The sequence below is a fragment of the Lepidochelys kempii genome, chromosome 1 (genome assembly GCF_965140285.1).
Source record: "Lepidochelys kempii isolate rLepKem1 chromosome 1, rLepKem1.hap1, whole genome shotgun sequence".
Lineage (NCBI taxonomy): Eukaryota > Metazoa > Chordata > Testudines > Cheloniidae > Lepidochelys > Lepidochelys kempii.
Genome location: NC_136380.1, coordinates 315,253,017 through 315,271,500, shown reverse-complemented (window position 1 = coordinate 315,271,500; position 18,484 = coordinate 315,253,017). Strand labels below are relative to the sequence as shown.

Sequence of the window (18,484 nt, the reverse complement as noted above, 5' to 3'; positions counted from 1 at the left end):
TAAAGCTGCATATGGTAAATGTTCATGATGATACTGGAAACATGTCAAATCGCACCTCATTTTGTATTTCACTGCAAACTCAAAAGTCAGACCAGGTCCACTATTAGGACTGGAAACTTTTCCAGTGTGGATGTAGAATCCAACAAAGCCACACTTGGGTGTGGACTCAGGTGAACACTAGGCAAATATTCATATGATTTAATGTAATTTGGTTCAGCTTTACCTATGAAATTCTTATGAGGGTTGGAGAGACACTGAGTCTGGAGTTTTGGTATTTTTCAGTGTCTCAAGCGCTATTTCTCTCATCTGCAGTTGAACACTTGGAATACTGGCTTTGAGGACCTGATTCTGACCTCCCTTCCATTACTTTGATATTGGTGTATTTCCACTGATTCCCATAGGGTTACTTCCAGTTTGCACCAGCATGAATGAGAGGAGTCTTGAATTCTGTGTGCTTGATTTTCCATAGCTTTCTACCTTGCCTAGCGATTTACATCTGTGTAAAGTCTGTATAAAATACTACCCAAACAGAAGCACAGAGCTGCACACCCACTTTGCCCAGGTGTCCATAACTACACACTGCAATGGAGAATCAGGCCCTGAATTTTAATTTCAGTTCTGGTGGCAGGAATAGGTACTAAAGTCCTTCTTTGTAACAGCAGGGAAAACAGAACAAATGAATGGCAATATACATTGCTTTTTATCTACATCTTCTCATTCTCAAATTTGCCGTATTGTAAAAGCACATTTCTATTAGCCATGTTATGCCATCAGCTTTAAAGCCCATTAAAATAAAAAAATTGATGCCAGAATATGGTCCCATATGAGCCATTTTTCATATCTGACATTTTATTGACTTCCTTAACACAACATCCTCCTATTCTAATATTTCATATTAAATATTTCTAAATATTTCTAATATTCTAATATTTCTTATTCCTATTTTCTTTTCATGGGTTATATGGTAAGGAGTATTCTTCCAAAAGATTTATGATGCATCTTTTGTAGCTGATACCTGCAAAATGAGGAGGGATGGTGTAAATGGTTAATCTACAAAAAAAGCAATTTACCTTCATGCAAAGTCTTGGATGAGTGTCTACACGGGAATATTTTACCTGCTTGAAAAAGAGAGTGCACAGAATTAGTCAGCTTTACAAACCAGTATCAACAGAAAGAACAAACCACTGAGCTGCAAACACTTGTACAATTGATGTATTAGAAAAGGAACTGAAGGTGTTCTCTTTTTTTAAAATGTGTCAATCAGTTAATCACATAGAGCAATTTAATTATAATGGACCAATCACTACCTTCAGTGGGAGTTTTCACTGAATACAAAGGTACCAGGATTTAATCTGGTAATACCTAGCATGAGTATAGCATGTCTCATTTTCAAATCACATTACAAACAACTAGTTAATTTTGAAGTGAAATGTAGTTAATTTTTTTATAGTATGTTTTATACAATGGGTCATACTCTACCCTCTTAATTAAATAGGAATTCCTATGATGTCAATGGGAGATTTGTGCAAACACGAGAATATGACCCATTGAATCTAAACCTAATTGATTTGGTCATGACTTGCTTTCTTTAATTCAATAACAAACCGATTACACAGCTCTTGTTGTTTCAAGCATGTGCTGAAGTCCCGCTGACTTCAGTTAGGACTTCACACATGCTTAAAGTTCAGCATGCGCTTAAGTACCCTTCCAGAAAAGGTTGTTTTTCAGAATCGAGGCCTCAGTTTTTTTTTTAAAAAGGGGCCACATCCTTCAAAGACTCATTCAAGTGAGTGACCCTTACTCATGTAAGTAATCCTATTGAAACGAGTGGAAGTGCTCGTGTAGTAAGGGCTTTGTGCCCAGGTAACAGCTTGCAGTGTCATGACCTAAGTTTGATTTCTATGCCGTAGACAGTTTGAGGACAATGTGAAGAATGTCATTGGCTGCACTTCTGTACCCAGACCATGTCCACAACTCAGCTCAAATCCCTTTATAAAGAAAAGAGAAAGAGAAAGAAAAAAAAAAGGGGGGGGGGGAATGCACCCTGCGTTTGAACACTAAAATTAGCCCAATAGCAACAATGGGGAAAGCGTTAAGTGAAAATACAAAATTCACTAGGGCATTTTTATTTTAATATTTATCTTCTGGTGGCAAATCCATTGTCCGTTTGAATGCTGGGTAATTTTACATGACAATTGCCAAGCATAGCAAACTTAGGCCTTTATTCTGCAAAGACTTGTACTGTAAGCACACAAGAAGTCCCACTGGGACCACTGACATGTGTGACATTAAGCATGCATGTGTTTGTGGATCAGGGCTTTATTAAAAGCTAGACATCAGGACAATTGTAAAGGCTGAATAATCACTAACCACCCGGCCAGGATATCATACGATTGGCTTAACAATTATGAGACTTAAAAATTAAGAATTTGTGGTTCTTTTTATTTGCCTTCTGGTGTTACAGTCTTTAGGTGTCACATTTTCAATCTTTTCTCCACAACCATCAGAGATAGAACCTTACTTTTTTTTAAAAAAATGAAAGCTGAGATTCTTGTCTAACCATATGAATCCAGAATCTGGGGCTTTAGGAAAAGCACTCAGTATCACAAGACTCATGATTAAATCACAAGAGTTGGCAACACTGCTGAGTTATAAATTCTCTTAGTTCTGAAAATAACTTTTCAGAAAGGATCAAGCCACCCACAATTTCAAGGAGACTGATTCTTATTTACACTAAGGCTCTTTACACAAGTCTGGGAGTGCAACTGTACCTTAAAGTGGGTACAAATGCTAAGGTGCCATTACACTTTCAGTGTGAAGGTTTCAGAGTAACAGCCATGTTAGTCTGTATTAGCAAAAAGAAAAGGAGTACTTTTGGCACCTTAGAGACTAACCAATTTATTTGAGCATAAGCTTTCGTGAACTCACGAAAGCTTATGCTCAAATAAATTGGTTAGTCTCTAAGGTGCCACAAGTACTCCTTTTTTTTTTTTTTTTTTTACTTTCAGTGTGGTGTAAAGGGGCTTTGCTGTACATGAAAATCAAGCCACAGTTATTTTAGGAAACAAAAAAAATTGTTTTCAGCAAAAATTTCTAGGTTCACAAGAATTTCTACCATGAAACCATTTTATCAACAGCATGTATTCAGTTCTCTGAATAACTCATGCTGTTATTATACAATAACAAACTGACTGCTGTATAAGAACCTGTGTAGATAGGATAGAACAGAAACAAGTATTTGCAACTGCCCTTATTCCATATCCTAGCTACTTATGTTATGCATTGGATTTAGGATATCACCCTTAGTCTTACAGTCCTAATGACACTAAATAATGCTTACTTTCTCTGGAGCTGTAGTTGATGCGTTTTGTAGATCTACACATTGGTCATTCGACTGTGTTAACCTGCATAGGTTAACAGTGACGTGCACGGGACAGGCTGGTTTCCAGGCCAGTGTTTGTGTGGCTGAATTATATACAATGTTATCCCACAGTGCCTTTGTATCTATGCACAAACAGTAGAAGCATTTTTTGAGATCAATTAAATGAATCTAAATGGTATTGAAACAAAAAAAATTCATGCATCAGCACTTAAAATAAAACCTAAGGACCAGCTTCTCCTTTCCCTGGCCCTTTGGGTAATCATTTCCACCCATGCAACCTTGGCTCAATCAGAATGGAAGACTTTTTCACGCACTTTAACTGTAAATGACTATGCAAGAGGGCATGGTAGTGGTAAATTAGACTCACTCTATAGAGAGCAAATAAACTCAGAGGTGGAGTTCTAGGGCTCTGAATAATGATTAGAGATAAGTGAATAATTCACACAAGTAAACTGATCTGCATAATTAGCTTCTTTTTCTCTTCCCTGAGCATCACAAGCAGACTGCAATTTCACAGATTTATTCAACTTATTTTCGGGGGAGGGGGAAGGTGTGCGTGCTTTCTGGTTTGCAAACAGTGTACTGAACACTCACTGTTGAAAACTGGAGCTGTCTTAATTATTTGCGATTGGTTTTGTTCCCTGATTGGATGAATGTGGAAGAATTTCCAGCATGCAAATTTAAAATTGTAATTCTGCAAATATTCATGTAAGCAACTTGGAAATTTGGATTTGTCTAATACCTAATAAGAGGAAAATATATTTCTGCAAATAGGTACATCAGTAAAACTAGGTCCTTTGAATGTTCACAAAAAAGTGAACACAAGCATGACCAGCATCATGGGAGATGTGATCTAGCTGAGAAGCCCAGCCTATAGGGGACATGAGGTACCTGAACTACAACTTCCCATGAATCATAGAATATCAGGGTTGGAAGGGACCTCAGGAGGTCATCTAGTCCAATCCCGTGCTCAAAGCAGGGCCAATCCTCAATTTTTGCCCCAGATCCCTAAATGGCCCCCTCAAGGATTGCACTCACAACCCTGGGTTTAGCAGGCCAATGCTCAAACCACTGAGCTATCCCTTCCCCCAGCAGTGCCTGAGGAGTACACAGTTTAATGCTGAATTGACTCAGAACAAAAAAATTTTGATATTTCCTAATCAAAACCTTTCAGAACTGTTTGTTCTGCCAAGAGTTTTGGTATTCTGACTTTTTGTCCTGGTTTGAGATAAAAGCGTATGTTGAAGTATGAGAATTTCCTGCAGGACAGAAACCCTTCACCACACAAAATAATAAAAACCTATTTCATTTTCAGTTGTTACCACTCCCGCAAGCCAGATTGTGACTTCAGTGGAAGCACCTGTGTGAGTAACTGCTCACCCAAGGAAGAGGTTTGCAATCAGGCTCACAGTCTGCAAATAATTTTACATTTATTATCGGCTTCCTATTTATTAATGCACCAGATTCAAGCTCTACATTCTTTAAACCACTACACGTTTTCCTTCACATCATCTCCTACTCCCACTCAGGTTTCCTCTGCTCCTCCCTATTAACTACTCCCACACTCAGTTCGTCCTCTTCCTTTATCCACCCTTTACATTTGCAACAGCCTCCTCCTTCTTGTCTGCCAGGCCCCTGCCTTCAAATACTTCCTTAAAGCCAACTTTCTTCATGAACCCTTCCCAAAACTGAGCTCCAAGCTGTTTCATTCTGGCCTCCTTGTGCTTGAATTAAGAAACAAAAATTATATTAGTAGAGCCAAATTCTGCTCCCATTTACACAATTTTGATATCAATAGAGTAACTTAGCATTTATGTTGGCGTGAACTGAGAGCACAATTTGGCCTATTAGAAAAAAATAGGACAAAAAATATACATAGTAATACCTCATTTTAAAAATTATTTTCTATATTACAAATAAAAACTGTCACTGCTTAAAATGGAGCAATCCAAGCAGTGTCATTTTATATACAAGCACATTTAAGGAGATGGTACATGTCAGGAACTGACTAATAATACTCTGCCATGCAATAATTACAATCTACTTGCCATTTTTAAAAGGGCAAAGTTGTGTCCTCCTTGCATCTGGGATCGCCGACCAACCCTGCAACCCAAAGAATTGCCATTAGCTAGTCAATTATATTCTCAAATCTGCTATTTTTGAGGCAGTTCAACCCACATATTCAAAGTCAGAACACATCAAAACATCCCAGCCAAAGATGTGTCACAATAGCTGTTGGATTATTCTGGTTTTCTTTCATATTTTCCATAATTGAATGTCTATGTTTGGATTTTCATTTAATTTACTTGACATTCCAATTTAAGTTTTATTAGTAGCAAACTCTTTTAAATTCCTGAAGTGACACAATATCATTTCTAATATGTAATACTGTTGATTTATAAATTTTGGGTCCCAAGCCTACTCACGTTTAAGGCAATGGGTGTTTTGCCATTGATTTCAATGAGTTTAGGACAGACCCTAGACCTTTTTACTGATAACCAATTGAACACTTATGCATGTGCGTAGTTCCACTGGCTTCATTATTTAAGCATGTGCGCAAGCTGAAACTATGCAATTGCAGACTGGAAATAAGGCATACATTGTTAACATGAGGATAATTAACCACTGGCCAATTTACCAAGGGCAGTGATGGATTCTTCAGCACTTACAATTATTAAATCAAGATTGGATGTTTCTTCTAAAAGATCTGCTATAGGAGTTATCTGGGGAAAGTTCTATGGCCCGTGTTATACAGGAGGTCAGATGAGAATGATCTCAGTGGTCCTTTCTGGCCTTGGAATCTATGAATCTAAGTGTCTGCAGGCTCATGGACATAGAATCCAATCGCTGCAGTTTCTAAGCACCTAAGTTTCTAAGTTTCTCACTGATTTGCTAAGTCTGGCTCAGAATCTGGCCATTCATACTACAGAATTTGCTGTAAAGAGATTGGCAGGAATAATGCACTTTTGGTGATCGCCTTTATTTAAGGCTGAGATAGATGCTGAAGGTTATCAAAATATTTTACCTCAATGCAGAGACAAGGCAGTAACTGGGAATATTGCAAAGAAGTTGACTTCAAAGACTCCTTCCTTTTTATCTGAAATTAAATAGAATTACTGGACTCACCATCTTCTATGCAGTAGCTGGCTTTCAATGAAATTACATATAAAAAGATTAGGCCAGATCGTACAAACACATAAATACGAGTAACATTACTCATGTTACTCATTACTAAGAGTAGTCCCACTAAATTCAAATGAGAAAAGACTCCCAGCCTGTAATAAATTCTTACTCACCAAAGCAAATGACCCCACGTCTTCACAGGTAAACCATTTGTGACATAAACGAACATAATAGTCTTGGTCTTGAAGAAAGTCTGATACATTCACAGATATGGTTTTCCTCGCCCTGTCCACATTATAATCCAACTTCCCAGCTGAGATAAGAACAAAATAAACACATTAAATTATTATACATAGGTTCCTAGTTACGTTGTCAATCACTGATTTTTTGTGTTTATTCCCCCTCATATTGATACATTTGATTTCATTCAATGTATATTTAAGTCCTCACAAATATGCTCTTCTTTTATGCTACTTAATGATTTTCATGAGATTGAAGTTCAGTGTTAGTTAAAAAAAAATTAAACTAACAGTTATCAGGCCAAGATAGCTGTTACTGTCCCTTAACAGCGTTTCCATCTGTAAATTCTAGAACTTGAAGAATCTAGTCATGGGTTATTCCCCCTGCCTGTCTCTCCCGAAACTGATTATGGCTAGAAAATATTAAATTTAAAAAAGATGTGCAGCTTTCTCTTAGACCAAAAGCATGTTTTACTTTCTGAACAAAATCTTTTATTGCCAAGCCTCCACGGGCCAGGATAGCTGGCTGTTGGGTAAGTTAATTTCAGTCTAGCTGTGGGGTCCTCTATGGTGGTCTAACTAGGAATCTTCCCGGCCCTTGCAACTATGGTCCAAGATGCACAGAAGTCTGGGTTTTTTTAATATATATTTGCAAATATTAGCATATGAGTGGGAGCATAGTGAGCAGAGTGGTGGCACAAGTAACTTTTTCCTGATACTCAGTCTAAAAATGTCTTTGAATAACAACTCCTATATATACTTCTTGTGGTCTTTGTCAAAGCTGCACACATCATTGAGAAAAGAAATATTTGTTGTAGCAGCATCAATCTGCTACATGGCTTGAGGGATGAGGATTTTGCACAATGGCTCAGCTCTGGCACTAGAATGTGTTTGTCTGGTTTCTTGGATGATAGTACAGTCTATCAACTGAAATAGGGCTTAGATTCCTCTGTAGAACCTTTGCAGCCTGTAGTTTGGCACTAGAGCTGAAAAATTAGGCAACAGAAAAATAATGCAGTTTTCACAAAATCCAAATTTTCCCATGAGAAAATTACTACAAAAAATTGTCAGGAAAATATAAATGAAATATTTTGATTTGGGTCAGTTGGGCCCAAATCAGAATATTTTGTTTTGTTGAACTGATCTGAAACATTTAGTTTCAAATCAGTTCAACAAAACATTGAACTACATTTTCGTATCAGCACACTGCCTTATGAGAGTTAACTCTCTTATGGGCTGGGCTCCCCAGAAGAATTCATCTCCCATAATGCAATGCAGATTTCTCTCTGACTGAGCTGCCTGGTACATCAAAGGAGTCACAGGACTCTAGGTGCATCATGGGAGAGATAGCCAGGGAGCCTTGCCCATGAAAGAATGAGGCATCAGGCTCCCAAACGACGACTGCCATGAGGCAATGCACCACTATATGCTTCTTCAGTTCAATAAACTAACACAAAACATTTCAATTTTGGGAATGTAAATAATGTTTTCTTTTGATCAAAAATGTCAAAATGAAACAGTTTTGATAGTTTCAGATCAGTTTTTCAGAATTTCTGTTCTGCAAACAAAATTTATTTGTTCACAAGGACAAAAACAAATGTTGAAATGTCTGGCTTTCTGGCTGGACAGACATTCCAAATTTTGCTTAGCTATAGTTGGGGCATAGGGACTTTGTTGGTTGCATCAGGAACCAGGTATATTAGAATTTAACAAGGACATCCTACCTGCTGCTTTTAATTATTCATTGTGTTACATTGTTCAGCGTAAAGTTGGAGCTTTGGTCTTCCAATCATTTGTGTCCATTCATTCATTTAAAGAATGGTATTGATAAACTCCACATTGTCCACTATACATTCTACAAGAAGCTGACCACCTAGTGAAAATACTGCATGTCTCTGAGGGGAACATAAAACTTTTTGGTGGTGATGGAGGGCTATGGAGGTGGAAATTAATAGACACACGTCAAAGGATAAAAATTTAAAAAACAGGTCTATCCTCAATAGGGTTGGTTTTTAAGGCTATCACCCTTGACACTGCCCCTTGAAGCCCTCTCTCTTTAAAATTACACTTTGAAGCAAATGGGTATTGTTGGCACATGTGATTTTCATTAAACTTTATTCACTGTGCACACATGATTAAATTTCCATTGCCCTTTAAGGAGCCAGCATATGCTAAACTCTTGCCCCCCTTTTTGTTGGTAATGGCATTATATGGTAAGTTCTTTGTTTACATGATCATATAGCACTTGACACAGGGTTATGCCATGTAGGAAATAGTTATTTTATAAACATGCATTAACCACACTGAAAGTATAGAACAATTTAATATACTAACTGTAGTAGATAAATATGCAAGAGATCCCTTGTCGTGTGGATCTACCATAAGACTTTACGGGGAGTTGCGGGTGCTCATTTTTTAAAATGTGTTTCTTTCCCCTGTTGCTGTGTGAAAGACCCACACCAACAACAGGAGAAACTGACTGATTGACAATATAGAGGAAATTGTGAACCTAGCTGTATACAAAGTTCTGTCAAATGTTCAAACTACAAAATCACAGAAAATGCTGGGTTTTCCTCTAAGCTCTTCCAGTTATAACCATCCTAAGTGTTACTTGTAAGAATAGTAGGTAGAAAAATATTCAGCATGATTTTTTAAATTGGCCATATCCCTTTAAATAGAAAGGGACCTTTCCTGTAGTCTGTACACTCCAGCAATAGTCACTATAAATTTAACTGATGTCAGTAGGAATACTCCCATGCTAGTTAAAGTCTGCAGCAGAGGTCCCTGAGTGTATACCTGGAGGCCAAACCTGTGTGTGTAAGATTTAATATTAAACAAAGTGTTAACCCCACTTTATCTACAGTTTCCAAGTCAATGTGCCCAAACCCTTACATTTGGCAGAATACCCCATGCTCTACCAATTGTATAATTTTTGTTGATAACAGTTGGAAATGCAGAAAATATTATAGATATACAGGTATAGACATAACAGGGAATGGTCCATTGGAATATTTGGCAGCTGTAAAATATTTATCCATCTTGATTGCTTGACTGTATGCAACTGTACAAGCACAATGACAATGTGATGCATGTGTTTTATGTCCATTGACGCTCAGCTCACCAAAACAGACTGGAATATGTTTTCCCACATCATTGTTCCTGCAATCTGCAAAATATAGAACAAGAGTTTTCAGCAGTGTTGAGATAACTATATACCTATAAGAAATCTATCTGGTATTTATGGGGCTTTCATCACCATAGTCCTGAGCACCTCCTAGAAGGAAATTGCTCTAATGCACTTGAGGATCATCCCCCTGTTCTGTTTGTTGGTTTGTTTTTGAAGGCAGAACATGTATGTCCAGTACAAAAAGTCATAGAAGATAATGGCACATAGAAAGTGCTTCCTTCCTTCTCACGCACTGATCACTTCACACTAGTATTAAGGAAGTTCTCGCCAGTTTGGGCTTTCTCTCTCTCTCACTACAAATGTTCATGAGAACCTTACACAAATTTGCAATCTGGGCTGTTACACCACATTTCTTTATCCATTGTTACCTGCAATTAATTTAAGACATTCCTCCCTAGTTTCCCAACATAATTTATCTTATACAAATGTTTGTGAACATTTTTCATGCTGCTTTCCTCTTAGGTTTATTGTTATGAGAAATGAAACTTCCTAGGAAGTTTGCCCAACATAAAGGTCAATTTAGACCCGGAGCCACATGCGGCTCCTTGTATAGACACCGACTCCGGGACTGGAGCTACAGGCGCCAACTTTCCAGTGTGCCGGGGGGTGCTCACTGCTCAACCCCTGGCTCTGCCACAGGACCTGCCCCCGCTCCACTCCTTCCTGCCCCCTCCCCTGAGCTTACCATGCCCTTGCTCCTCCCACCCCCCAGAGCCTTCTGCATGCCACAAAAGAACTGATCAGGAGGTGTGGGGAGGAATGGGGAGGCACTGATCAGCAAGGCTGCCAGTGGGCAGGAGGTGCTGGGAGCTGATGGGGGCAGGGGGATGCTGACATATTACTGTGGCTTTTCATCAATGTACATTAGTAAATTCTGGCTCCTTCTCAAACTGAGGTTGGCCACCCCTGATTTAGACCCTGGCAGATAGGACTAATTTCTGACAGCATGTTAAGGATTGATTTAAACATGCACTTAACTAACTCTATACATCTAGACTTAACTTTTTTGGCTAAATCAATACTGGAGCAGGCTTTTGTTTTCTTTTTCCCCATACAATGCCAGGAGCAATTTTTCAGTGTATATCTTTGTTCCTTCTTCCATGTAATGTGGTATAAATGAAAAGCAGGTTTTTAGAAAGCCCAATTTGATGTTACACACTATATTTCTCATGCAATAAAAAGTGAGGTAATGTAACATGAAATTGAAATGTTTGCTAAACATCAAGGTTTTATATTTATGGTAGGGCTGTCAAGCGATTAAAAAAATTGTGATTAATTACACGATTAATTGCACTGATAGCTCATAACGGAATACCATTTATTTAAATATTTTTGGACGTTTTCTGCATTTTGAAATATATTTATTTCAATACAGAATACAAAGCGTACAATGCTCACTTTATATTTATTTTTTATTACCAATTTGTAAAAAACAAGACATACTATTTTTCAATTCACCTCACGCACATACTGTAGTGCAATCTCTATTGTGAAAGTTGAACTTACAAATGTAGAATTATGTACAAAAAATAACTGCATTCAAAAACCAAACAAAGTAAAACTTTAGAGCCTACAAGTCCACTCAGTCCTACTTCTTCTCCAGCCAATCACTCAGACAAACAAGTTTGTTTACATTTGCAGGAGATAATGCTGCCCACTTCTTGTTTACAATGTCACCTGAAAGTGAGAACAGATGTTTGCATGGCACTGTTGTAGGAGGCGTTGCAAGATATTTACATGCCAGATGTGCTAAAGACAGGGCTGGCCTTACCATGAGGCAGCCGCCTCAGATGCCAGACTGTGGAGGGGTGCCACTAGGACCCAGAGTGTAGAAAATTGTGTCTGCTGCTGGTGTGTATGCATTCTCTCTGCTCTAGATGCACAGAGATGGTGGAGTGCTGTGCTGGAGGAGGGCACAAGAGACATAACAGGCAGGCAGGAGAAAAGAAGAGAGAATAACAAAGCAGCAGGAGCTGCAAGGAGAGAGAGGAGGAGGAGCCTCTTATGTACCTCTCTAGCACCCCCAAGAGCCTGGACTGATTAACACCAGCTTCTCAGGGAGTTCCTGTTTCCTGCTACTTCCCTGAACCCACTTGAGATGAACAGTCAGTCAACTGAAGTAGTAGGAGCCAGTTAGGTCCTTAAGACGCTGATATCTTCCCTCACTCAGGACCTGCCACCAGCCTGCTTATTTGTCCCCTTCAACTGAGTGTTGAGAGCTACTATAGCTGGCACAGAACAGCAGTCATGAGTGAAAGAAGAAAATGCCCCTCTGGGGCAGCATTCAGAAAAAGAAAAAGCAAAGGAAACTTTTCTATCTAAGCAGGAAGGAGCTCTCCTGAGAGACATAGACACAAATGTTCACGGTGAGCCTTACATCCTCACTGAGGCTGGGAGTGGTGAGGAGATGACTGATCTTCCAGATAGTACAGGTGACCTGGCAGCTACTGCAGCATCCATATCTCCATCTCAAAAGGATGTAACCATGCACATTCCTGAAGAAAAGTGTAGATCAGAGAAGAGAGTGTGGTGGAGGTGCAATAAACAGCTGCTGCTGCGTTTAGTTCCTTAAGTCTAGATGATCCAGGATTGTGGACCCACTTGAGCAGTAACCTGAGGGACTTCCTTGTACAGAATGAGCCACAGCAAGTGAAAAACTTCATGTTCCCCAAAGACAATAAAATTGAAGTTTCCATCCAACACATTACTGGTGTGAAATCCCCAATGGTGACAAAGTGGAGAGGCCATGGCTTATGTACTCAAAAAACCCAGAATGCTGCATGCTGTTTTTGTTGCAAACTCTTCCAGTCTAACATTCCAGAAACATTGGGTTCTACAGGAACAAGGGACTGGAAAAAATCTGGCTAGAAATCTGGCATGCCATAAGAAGGCAGCAAAAATCACTAGAGAGCATTCCATAGGTGGAAAGAGCTTGAGATGAGACTAACATTAAAGGCCACCATAGATGATCAGCATCAAGAGAAGATTGCATCAGAGTTTCTTTACTGGCAAAATGTTTTGAAAAGGCTCATTGCCATTGTGAGAATGTTTGCTACCAAAACCTAGCACTGCGTGGCACTTCAGATCAGCTGTATGTGCCAAACAATGGAAACTTCCTTAAAATTGTGGAGCTGATGGCTGAGTTTGATGCTGTACTCCAGGAGCATCTAAGAAGAGTCACCACCCAAGAAATGTACACACACACCACTACATTGAAAAAACAATTCAAAATGAGATCATACAGTTACTGGCAACAAAAGTCAAACTGAAGATTGTGGCAGATCTGAAGTCAGCAAGATATTACTCTGTTATTCTGGACTGCACACCTGACATCAACCATACGGAACAAATTACTTTAATGGTGCATTTTGTAACAGAACCTAGTGAAAATGTCCCTGCAATGGTGACTGTCAGAGAGCATTTTCTAGAATTTATTGACATTGACGATACTACAGGAGATGGTATGACAAATGTGCTTCTTAAAAAGCTGGAAGATACAGGAATTGCGATGGCTAACATGAGAGGTCAGGGCTATGATAACGGTGCCAAAATGAAAGGAAAGGACAGAGGAGTGCAGACACGGATCTGAGAGTTAAACCCTCGACTTTTTTTTTGTCCCATGCAGTTCTCCTTCATTTAACTTGGTGGTCAGTGATGCAGCATCAGCTTCTAGTGATGCTGCTGAATTTTTTAATGTAATTCAAAGCATCTATGTATTCCTCTCTGCATCAATTCATCGATGGCAAATTTTGAAGCAACAACATCTGGGAACATCCCCTCTGACACTGAAACCACTGAAAGCCACATGATGGGAAAGTTGAGTGGAGGCGATAAAGCCTAACACACACCAAATTGGGAAGATAGATGATGCCATAGTTGCTATTAGGGAGGATAATGCTATAACAGGAACTGTTCCTGGGAGAACAGCGGCAGAGGGAAATGGAATCACCAGAAACATACGTAACTTCAAATTTCTATGTGGCTTAGTGTTGTGGCATGACATACTGTTTGAAATAAGTGTTGTAAGCAACAGACTCCAAGGTGTTGACCTTGATATATCTGGAGCAATGGAACAACTGGACAAAGCAAAGTCAGACCTACAGTCTTACCGGTCAGATGAGGGATTTCAAAACATTCTGAAGAGTGCACAGAAGCTATTTTTCCACCTATTCAAGAATACAAGAGGCACCAAAGAAGAAGACATTTTGATTACGAGGCACAGGATAATCCCATAAGAGACCCCAAACAACAATTCAAAGTTGAATTCTTTAACCAGGTGCTAGATTGTGCAATACAGTCAGTTGAAGAACGTTTCATGCAGCTCGAGGAACACAGCAGTATATTTGGGATGTTGTATGATATTCCAAAACTCCTTACTATACCTGAAGAAGACCTACACGAGCAATGCAGGGCACTAGAGACAGTGTTGACACATGATGACATGCGTGATATTGATGCGAGTGATTTAGGTGACGAACTGAAAGCCCTTTTGAGATACATTTCAACAGGATCAACTCCAAAGGCTGTTCTGGAATATATGTGCACAAATAAGATGACCGTCCTCTTTCCAAATGTTTTTGTTGCTCTGTGCATACTTCTAATACTTCCTGTAACAGTTGCCAGTGGAGAACGCAGCTTCTCTAAGCTGAAGTTAATAAAAACACATCTACGCTCCACAATGACACAGGAGAGGCTGGTTGACCTTGCAATCATCTCAATAGGCATGAGCTGGCCCAGACTGTGGACCTTCTGGAAGCAGTTCAAATCTTTGCAACCAAGAAGGCACAGAAAGCACCACTTCGATTATTAAAACAGATAAAAATGCCAGTGTTTACTATACAGACAAGAAAAGTTACATTTGCTGTTCAGGCGTTTGAAAGTTAAGTGTTACTTAAAAGTTTTGAACAAGGCATTTTAAGTTGTTAGTTCTCCTTTATTGGGGTAGGTAGCAGAGCAGTACCATTGTTGGATCATATTAAAGAAGTTCTGTATTAAAATCACAAATAAGTTTGATTCCCCAGAGTTTAAATTCCAGGGTATTACTAATTAAGAGGTCTCTTGGTTTTTGGTACTGTTTCTCTCCCTCTATGTGTGAAACTTGCAAGCTGCTGATTGCGTTAGTACATTCTAGGACAGAGTCTGTTCTCAGAGCAATTCACAGAGAGAGAGACTCAAAGCAATACTCTGTAACAACAGAAACAGCACCCAGAGACTCCCCACCCTTTTGTTGTATTAACAACTGTGATTAAAATAGAGATAGAGGATGAATGTGGATAGATGCTTGGTGTGGATAATAACTGAATGATCAGGGAGGTGCCAGCCTAAGAATCCCGTGTCCATCGGCTGAAGAAGGCGTCAAGTGGAAATAACCAGAGGACTCCCCCTCCCCCCCCCGGGAGGGCAGACTGGAATCCACCCAACAGCCTCAAGAATGGGAGCACCAAAGAACAAGATAACATCTAGCAGCACGGAGCCGTCAGGAATGTGCTATCTGCTGACTGATTCAGCAACAGCATGATGAAGCAATTCCCACAGACTGGCATAGGAAGAAATTCCTATAAAAATAGACTCTAGAAAGTGAGAACTTTGGGGGGTCTGATTCTGCAAACCAACTTCCAGGAGCATCAGATGAGCATCTGACAAGGCCCTGCTCCCTCCTCATGTCCAGGCCACCTGGGCAGTGGCTTGGCATGAGCAACTCTAAGGCTGGTAACTATGATAACAACCTTGCAGAACCTGTGTGTGTGTGTGTGAATGAATGTGTGAATAAATATGAAATTGAATGGAATGTTATAGCTATAACTAACTGCTTACTATGATTCTTTCTGTATTCACAATAAATGTGGTATTTTGCCTTTTCCCCTTTAATAAGATCCTGCTGGTTTTTAATTTATTGGTATAACACCATGAGAGCAGTAGAACAGGAAGAAGGCAGAATTGAGATCTTTCAAAGTTTTGGCCCAAGCAAGGGGTCATGGGGGCATCATTTGAGCTCCCTGCCTCAGGTGCCAAAAATGTTGTGGGCCGGCCCTGACTAAAGATTCAGATGTCCCTTTGTCATTCCAGAGGACATGCATCCATGCTGAAGATGGGTTCTGCTTGATAATAATCCGAAGTAGTGCAGACCGACACATGTTCACTTTCATCATCTGAGTCAGATGCCACCAGCAAAAGGTTGATTTTCTTTTTTGATGGTTCAGGTTCTGTAGTTTCCGCATGAGAATGTTGCTCTTTTAAGACTTCTGATAGCATGCACCACACCTAGTCCCTCTCAAATTTCGGAAGGCACTTCAGATTCTTAAACCTTGGGTCAAGTGCTGTAGCTATCTTTAGAAATCGCACATTGGTACCTTCTTTGCGTTTTGTCAAATCTGCAGTGAAAGTGTTCTTAAACCGATCAGCATGTGCTCGGTCATCATCCGAGACTGCTCTAATAAGAATGGCAGAATGCGGGTAAAACACAAAGCAGGAGACATACTATTCTTCCCCAAGGAGTTCAGTCAAAATTTAATTAACGCATTTTTTTCTAACGAGCATCATCAACATGGAAACATGTCCCCTGGAATGGTAGCCAAAGCTTGAAGAGGTATGCGAATGTTTAGCATATCTGGCACGTAAACACCTTGCACTGCCGCTACAAAAGTGCCATGTGAACGCCTGTTCTCACTTTCAGGTGACATTATAAATAAGAAGCCGGCAGCATTATCTCCCGTGTCAATGTAAACAAACTTGTTTGTCTTAGCAATTGGCAGAATAACAGGATTTGTAGGCTCTAAAGTTTTGTATTGTTTTGTTTTTGAGTGCCGTTATGTAACAAAAAAAAATCTACATTTGTAAATTGCACTTTCACAATAAAGAGATTGCATTATGGTACTTGTATGAGGTGGCATGAAAAATACTATTTCTTTTGTTTATCATTTTTACAGTGCAAATATTTGAAATGAAAATATAAAGTGAGCACTGTACACTTTGTATTCTGTGTTGTAATTTAAATCGATATATTTGAGAATGTAGAAAAACTTCCAAAAATAGTTAATAAATTTCGATTGGTATTTTATCGTTTAAGAGTGCGATTAAAACTGCGATTAATCGAGATTAGGTTTTTTTAATTGCGATTAATTTTTTTTTAAGTCAATTGCATGAGTTAACTGCAATTAATCAACAGCGCTAATTTATGGCAACACGTAACAGGATATAATAAAAATCTGTGAAATGTCATTTGACCAGTTTTATAGACAAGTGTCATGCACTGTGCTTTAAATAGTTTAGAACTGTTATCATCAACCTGTATACAAAGAAACAAGTAGTAGATCAGAACATTAATTGAAAACAAAAAGCTTCCCTAGAAAGCCCTGTGCATTTTTTCTGAATTTCTATGTACAATCTCCCAAAAGGGCTTATTCTAATCTTTGAATATATTTGTTCGAAACTGTTTACATCTAATGTAAAAAATTACTCTTTGAGCCAAACTTTCAAAAGGTACCAGAGTCCCAGGTCAAGGTGCAGAGCAGTTGTGTAACAGCCCCCTCAGGACTGAACTTGAAATAGGGTAACTGCAAATTCAAAAACAAGGAGTCCAGTGGCACCCTAAAGACTAACAGATTTACTTGGGCATAAGCTTTCATGGGTAAAAACCACTTCTTCAGCATCTGTTGTGGCTGCAGACTAACACGGCTACCCCCTGACACTTGCACATTCAAAGACAATTTAACTAGCACAATTGCATTTCTTGCAGATACATTTGTGGTTGCAGTTTCGCAAACACACTTGTGTGTGAACCTTGAGACTCCATTTTGCGCACACCTAACAAAATCATTAAAATAACAGCCGAACGGATCCTCAGCTGTTGTAAATCATCCCAGGCACACTGACTCAGATGAGACTAGGCTGACTTATACCAGCAGAAGGTCTGGCCTTAGTCATTGTTATTTTTCTGATACATCACTTTAAAGATCGTTTCCTACCTTCAACATAGTACTGCTGACTCAACTGGACTTCACAGTAATTTGGTATTGTTTTCATGGTCACATAGATGTGTTGTGCTACATTGACTTCAAAGCAATTAAACTGCACATGCACCTGTTTAAAACATGTATTTAAAATCAAGTTTTTCCATAACTTCCAGAACACAAGGTACATGACATCACAGGTCTAAGCAATGAGTCACTTTTGCTCAAACGGGCTTCTGTTTACAACACCACTATACATTCTTAGAGATCATATGATTGTTTGTTTGTTTGTTTTTACATTCTTCTCAGACATTTTCAGAAGGGATTTCCAAGAGTTTCTGAATTTCTGATCCAAACTCAGCTAGATTTTGACATTGGATACATAGATCTGGTACAAGTCATTGCTGGCAGAACAAATTCCAATGTGAAATCTGACCTTTTCCCAAAGGATTCCCAAAGATGAGGTCTCTAAAAGGTCATCAGTTGTTTCTCAGATTTCAGAGTCTCTTACATGTGTATTAGAGGTAATAATTTACAATAATTACATTAATTTCATCCAGGAATTATTCATTTTCAGTCTGTGGCATGGAATTGAGGGAAGTAA

At 39.1% G+C, this 18,484-nt stretch overlaps 1 protein-coding gene across 4 annotated transcripts in view; it reads right to left on the bottom strand.

Moving 5' to 3' along the window:
* The window catches only part of IL17REL (interleukin 17 receptor E like), a 349,783-nt gene that overhangs the window by 288,382 nt on the left and 42,917 nt on the right, over positions 1-18,484 (bottom strand). For 2 of the 4 annotated variants that reach the window (XR_012156809.1, XM_073328308.1), the window contains exons 5-11: positions 17,896-18,010; positions 9,866-9,910; positions 6,679-6,818; positions 6,408-6,479; positions 5,431-5,485; positions 3,341-3,504; positions 1,071-1,118 (exon numbers count right to left, since the gene is read on the bottom strand). Coding sequence is in view for 3 of the 4 variants with exons in the window: in XM_073328308.1 (XP_073184409.1) it covers positions 1,071-1,118; positions 3,341-3,504; positions 5,431-5,485; positions 6,408-6,479; positions 6,679-6,818; positions 9,866-9,910; positions 17,896-18,010 (639 nt within the window). In the remaining variant the exon portion in view is untranslated. The remainder of the gene's footprint in view (positions 1-1,070; positions 1,119-3,340; positions 3,505-5,430; positions 5,486-6,407; positions 6,480-6,678; positions 6,819-9,865; positions 9,911-17,895; positions 18,011-18,484) is intronic. The other 2 variants (XM_073328309.1, XM_073328310.1) reach the window with 2 other exon arrangements.